The sequence below is a fragment of the Lipotes vexillifer genome, unplaced genomic scaffold, assembly GCF_000442215.2.
Source record: "Lipotes vexillifer unplaced genomic scaffold, Lipotes_vexillifer_v1.1 scaffold914, whole genome shotgun sequence".
Taxonomy (NCBI): Eukaryota; Metazoa; Chordata; class Mammalia; order Artiodactyla; family Lipotidae; genus Lipotes; species Lipotes vexillifer.
In genome coordinates, this window is record NW_006780388.1 from 3,097,993 (window position 1) to 3,104,712 (window position 6,720).

At 49.7% G+C, this 6,720-nt stretch overlaps 1 protein-coding gene across 1 annotated transcript in view; it reads right to left on the reverse strand.

The window, feature by feature from the left end:
• Positions 1-6,720, reverse strand: part of CRAMP1 (cramped chromatin regulator 1) — a 62,337-nt gene that overhangs the window by 49,651 nt on the left and 5,966 nt on the right. Inside the window, exon 2 of the mRNA XM_007453576.1 lies at positions 1,952-2,145. Coding sequence (XP_007453638.1) covers positions 1,952-2,145 — 194 coding nt within the window. The remainder of the gene's footprint in view (positions 1-1,951; positions 2,146-6,720) is intronic.

A 6,720-nucleotide genomic window follows, 5' to 3' on the forward strand; every position in this document is an offset into this window, starting at 1 on the left:
AGGGCGGGCCCTCATCAACCCTGCAGAGGCCTGTGCTGAGCACCACGCCCCACAGGTGAAGATGCTCGTGGTTACATACGCCCTAGCCGACCAGCCGGTCATCAAGGCCCCACCAGAGTCCCACTGAGTTTTGGTCAGACACACGCGGCAACAGACATAAAGCCCACACTTGTGCATGCGCTCTCTCGCTCTCTCTCTCACACACACACATACAATTTGGGATACACCAATAGTACCAACAGTAGAAAGCATTAAGTGACCTGAATAGCCAATTATTAATTATTATTATTATTAATCAAGGATTTCAGGAGACCTCAAAACACCTGCCTGGTAGAAAAGTTAAAACAAGAAGCCTAGCCCGATGAGAGGGGAATGAACTAATTCCCCTGAAGAAAGGTAAGGGCAGGTCATTAACACGGATTTCTTCTCCTGCTTTTCATCAACAACCATGTCTCCCCCACGCTCCTGCAACTGAGTAGCCAGACTGCCTGCAGAGCCCACTTTCTCCCCCAAGACAGAGGGGCCACACCAAAGCAGTAACTATTTCAGGTGAGAGTCAGCAATGGCTGCTGATTCTGAGAACACTCCAGGAATCACAAGTCTTCTATGCCTAACAAACAGCTTAAAGAAGGCACCATTTGGGCATATAATCTATAAAAGAACAGCCTCTGTACTTTACCCTAGAACTGTCCAGGGAAGAAAAGAAACACACTTGAATGTGTTTGAATGACTTCGCGTCTACTGGAACAAGCCTCATGTGGACATTTCATTCTCTCCTCGGACAACAGAGTCAGGCAGCACCAACACGTGGCCTCCTCTATCCAGGAACGGCAGAACTGAACCATCGACCCCGGAAGGGGGCAGGCCAGCCACGGGAAAGCTCTGAACTCGGCTCTGTGTCCTGTTCTCTGCCCACAGTCAGGTGTCTCCTGATCTATGAACACTCCATGGTTTCAGTTCCAAAGCCTCCTTCCTCTGAGCCTTCTTTCACAGGCTTGGCTAGACTTTTCTATCACTCCAATTAGTTCACCAGTAAAAGAATAAGGCTCACTGACCAAGTAACCTACTCTTGATACTACATCCCAAAGAAGAAGTCTAAAATATGGAATGTGCACAAAGATGTCCATGGTAGCATTATTTACAACAGAATCTAGAAGGAACCACAACAATCAACAATACGAAAATGGTTAAGTAGAACATGGACTGGCCAGAGGGTAAATATTTAGGTGTTGCAGGGCCACAGGTACTGCAGGAACCACACTGTAGTCAAAGACAATGTACAAGTGAAGAGGCTGAGCTGTGTTCCAATAAAACTTGATTTACAAAAACAGGCAGTGAGCATGTGGGTTATAGTTGCCTTCATCTGAAGCAGAATATTTATAAGCATTAAAAAAATACTGAGCAAAAGAACTACAAAACACCATGAAAAATGCATTTAACGTTAATAAAAAAGTATGTTCTCTATAACTACAAAGATGTGAAGAAACAAAACCCGGAAGTAAAGATGGCTGGCAGGGAGCACGGCCGTTTCACTGGGCTGTGGGATGGGGGAGGAGCTTCTCTATGTTTAGGACTTGCCACTCTGTCCCCAGTCAGCTGTGATGTCTCTCTGAGTTGTGCTGGCTGCTCCGACTGATGTGGCAAGTGTCCCCTGGCCCCTCCCTCTCAGGGATATCCCTCCTGAATCGGCTCACTCAGCTGTGACAGGAAGGCCCTGAGGGAAGGGCACCACTCTTCAGGACAGAACGTATTTCAGAGAATCTTAGAAAAGAAAAGAAGCAAATGAAGAAAACACTTCCTAACAGCCACCTCACTAGTAACAGCTTTGAAAGTCACAGCAAGGAGGTAAAGGGCCAAGGTCAGAGGTCAAGGTCTGTGCCTGGGGACCCACAGGCAAGGGGTAAGAGGCCAGGAGCTTCAGCCACCTCCTTGGGCTGCAGGACCCACTCACCTCGTACAGCCCCTCGAAGAAGGTGTTCTTGTCCTCTGTGCTCCACGACTCCCACTGACGCCGCACCTTCTTGCCTTCTTCCTTCTCACCGCCTGAAGACCCTAAGTTCCGGGAGGAGGAGCGAGAGCCCCCTGCAGGGGTGGCAGGGGCAACCCCGGACCCATTTCCAGCTGATGATCCGCTACCGTCAGCTCCTTCAAGAGAAAGAACCATATAGCCATCTGTGTCGGAAAGCGGCCTGCCCCGGGGCCCACCCGGGCCCCGCCCCCAGCTCCACCAGTGAGTGACATTGTCCTGCCCTGACCTCTGACTCTCGAGAGAAAGTTTAAACAGTGAGTAAAAGGAGAGCATTTATGTGGCACCACCAGAGCACAAGGACAAGGTCCCGCCGAAGCACACAGCTCCTTTCCCACTGTGAACTAAAACCACACGGCGTCTTTCCTTCTCAATTGAGGTTTGAGGTTAAATTTTTTCAAATAAATTGAAATTCAAACTCAAGAAAACATTTAAATGTATATAAGACACTACCTTCTTTGAGGTACAGTCAATACTTAAATATGGACCACGTGATACCTCAGCACCTTTTAAAAGTCCTGGGACTTCCCTGGTGGTCCAGTGGTTAGGACTCCACGCTTCCACTGCAGGGGGCAAGGGTTCGATTCCTGTTCAGGGAACTAAGATTCCACATGCCGCATAGTGCGGCCAAAAAAAAAGGTCTTAAAACTCCTTTTTCCTGATCGCTTTCCACCAACAAAATCTGGTGTTCTGAGAGTGACCGACAACCCACAAATGCTCTTAAAGCATCAGTTCCTAATCTCAAGACAAGTCCTTGAAAACCCCGCCAAGAGGGGAGCGCACGTAAAGTACAGCATGGGGGCACCAAACGCCAGGCCGGGACTGAGAACTCTGTGCTCCCAGGAGAATGCAGGCAATAAACCAGAGGTAAAGGTCACAGATAACAATTTTACACCTGACCCAAACCTCCCACCCATCTCAGTTCCTTCCTCTCAGAGGGAAGGGGAACTCCCCAGCATACCCCTGTGATAACCAGCATTCTCTTTTCACGGAACTGCAGGACCATCCAATGGTGAGAAATCTGCAAACTCTGAACAACGAGGGTGAAAAGAATATCATAAAAATAAAAGTACTTTAAAAAGGAAAAGCTAAACAAATACAGATTATTGTTAAATGCTTTCTTAATGAGATAATCATGAGCTTTTCCATCAAGATCCACTTCCTTGTCAATCTGGTGGGGGCCCTGGGCAGCCATGTGCACACTAATCCCCTTGACAGGGCTCCGCCTCCAAAGGGGATGAAAGACAATCATGAGAAATAAAAGAAATGAAAAAGTAAAAGCCCGTTATTCCACGTATGTTTGCAAAGACTATCCCTGAAGAAACACAAGAGCAGGGGCTGCCTGGGGTATGGGGCGGGGGGTGTGGGGGGGAGTCACTCTCCCCTCTTACACCTTGTTGTGTCTTTGTGTGCACTTTGTGTCTTTGTGCATGTAATTACATCAACATGAGTATCAGAAAACAGTTGATCCCATCAGTCAGCTATCAGAAAGCAGAATGTTTTCATACATGCAGAAAAAACTACTCGGCTACATGGAATGCATTTGATTCTCTCATGTGGAAAGGTGTATCAGGCTAGCAGTGAGCTACTTTCATAAAGCGACACGAGTGGGTAACAGAAATCACTGTTCATCAGAGCTGTAGTGCCCAATTAGACAGCCACTAACAAGGCTACTTAAATTTAAATACTAATTAAAATTAAATAAAATAAAAACCCCAGTTCCTCAGTCACACCAGCCTCATTTCTAGTAGTCAGTGTCCACATGTGGCCAGTGGCTCCTGTGCCGGACAACACAGGACCTTACTATCACCGCAGAAAGTGCCACTGGCCAGCACTATATTTGAATGTTCAACCTTCACAGTCCTAAACACACTGTTACAGAATAAGACATAATCAGGTTTAAAGCGTTTCACAGCTGCTCCCTTCCTATCCCGCAGGCACAACAGAACTGCACCTCAGGATCTCTGAGCTCCAGAGTGGGCAAAGGACGCAATGAACACGCGGTCTGACTTTGTCCATTCCTCACCAAACCGAACCAAACCCTGACCTAATTAATGAGCTTAGCACATCCCGAGATGTTTTCAACAGGTGTGGCAACTTAGAGCACATTTGCAGGGATAATCGGTTTCATTCCATTTCTAGTAGGTCAGAGACGCTTTGTTATGAGCTGAAGACTGGGTTATGAGTGCCGTTTAAACTCCACTCTCGGGACTTCCCTGGTGGTCCAGTGGCTAAGAGTCCCTGCTCCCAATGCAGGGGGCCCAGGTTCGATCCCTGGTCAGGGAACTAGATCCTGCATGCCAAAACTAAGACCTGGCACAGCCAAGTAAATAAATATTTAATTAATAAATAAATAAACGCCACTCTCAAAAGAAGTTCTGGTTGATTTGGAGCCCACAGTTCCTCATGTGTACTCATCTGAGGAAGGGCTGTCTGTCTACCTCTGCACCACCCACAACAAGGGATTTCAGTGTCATTTTCAACTTTTGACAAAACCCTCACTAAACTCTCTTTTTCCAAAACAATGGCAACTTGCTGACAGTCACAGCTCAGGTTTACCTTTGCCAGCCCATGCCGGTGTCAATATACTTGAAAGTAACACACACACATTGTTAAAAATTCTATAAGGCAAACGTCTTGCTGGCTTTTGTGAAATTTCACTGGATTACAACACTGGTGACCTGAGACACGGAGGATGAACAGTGAAGAAAAACAGAATGGAAGCATCACTGAGCTGAAAAGGACCTAAGGGGTAGCACACAGAATACACCAAACCAGCAGATGTGAAAGAAGGTACAACAGTAAAAGTGGCTCCGTGGAGGCCCACAAGGCAGCCAACCATACTGCGGAGCAGCCAGCCACTCTCCCCCCACCAGAGGTCAGCTGCACAGATGCTCAGCCTCTCCGGCTCTCGTTTCAAAAACAGTATGTCCTCAGTAGAGGAAAATAAAGCAAAACGAACTTTCAGAAAAGAAAGCAAATCACCCTCAGGCAACCATTTCTAACATTTGGTGCTCGTCATTCTAGACCTTGAGTGATTTTTAAAAGTAAAGTAAAATCACAAAACTTTAGGGGGGAAGGAGAACATGGCACCTGGTACATCCCTGAAATTTCAGATGAGGAAGAGGAGAGGCATCACCGCTTTACCTCAGGCTCCTTCAAGGGCTGCAGCTCAAGCAGAAAAAAACCAGGAAGCAGGATCAGAGACACTGGTAGAACGAGATGGTGACCCAGGAAAAGTTCAGACAAAAACAGTGATGACCGAAGGGGGAAGACAGAGAAGCAAGCAAAGAGGACAGAAGCAGCAGGAAGGTAAGGGGGGGAGACAATTTTGAACAAGACTGAGTGGGCGCGGGGGCTCTCCCTCGGGGTGGGAGTGGGTGTGTGCCCAGCCAAAAGCACAGGGCCGAAGTCAACACTCTACCTGTGTCTGTGTTTCTGAGGCCATAAAGAGGGTTAGCGAGAGTCTGCACCGTGAGACGTCAGTATCCGAGGAACCAGAAGAGAAACGATGCACAAGAATGGGAGCCCCGCAGCGAGCTCTGTGAAAGCAGGAAGAGCCACACCAGGCATCACACAGCAAAGGCTCAGTGAGAGCTTGGGAACTGACACGGCACAGGCTGGGGGCTCCACAGCTTGCCCTGCCCCTCGCCCACCCAGGCCCCTGGGACCCAGTGCCTTCCCTCATAACCCACTTCAAGCCACAGTCCTCTAGCTGCTCAGGGGCCACCTGGCTTCTCCCCTTTCCCGTTTCTGCTGCCACTTTCCCAGGCAAGCTCCACACCACCTCTGAGCAAGGTGATTCTAACCACCCCCTCTCTGGTCTCCCAGACCACCAACCCCGCCGCAGCCACTCTCCAGGGCTCATATTTGAGGGACACAGACGCATGGCCTCGGTCCACCTTTTCCGCTGCCCATCCATCCATCCACTCCGGACAAGCCAGACTGCCCGCCCTCCTCCACATGCACCCTCCCAACACCTGAGCAGCAGAGAACCACCCATCTGCCCGCCAGGGAAGCCCAGACACAGGTGGAACAGCCTACCCAACACACTGCCACCCTGCCACCGTGCCCACGGGCCTGGATGTGAGGGACATGGAGGTGCACAGCCCCATGGAGCACGTCCAGACGCCTGCTCCCTTCTGTCCCCATGGTGTGCAGTCACCTCTTTTCAGGACGGCGAAACGGAGGCTCTGAAGGCGGGAAAGCCGTACAGTCCCTGGGCAGCAGGAGCCAAACCAGAGCCCCGGACTCACACTCCAGACCTGGGCGTTGTCCTCCTGGGACACATGACATCGTGGTGGCTGCCACCGTGTCAAGGCTGCTTCGGTATTTATGACACCAGAGCCACAAACGTCAGAAGCTAGAGGGAACTTGATCTCAACATCCCCCTCAGTCGGTGACAGATGAGGAAATAGGTTCAATGACTGCCTGGTGCCACCAGCCAGGGAGTGGCAGGGCTCAAGACTCCGGAGGATGCTGTGACTTAACTAGGGGAGACGCAGAGGATGTAGTCACAGTCCATCACAGCATACAATCCCGTCCTGAGCCTTCCTCTGGAGCTTGCCGAACTTCCTTCCAAGCGATATATCAAAATCCCAGAGGGACGGAAGACCCGCCGAACTCAAGGGCGTCAGAAATGTCCATCCCAGCAGGAGGGGACACACGGGCCTCCCTGACCGGCTCCACCTGCT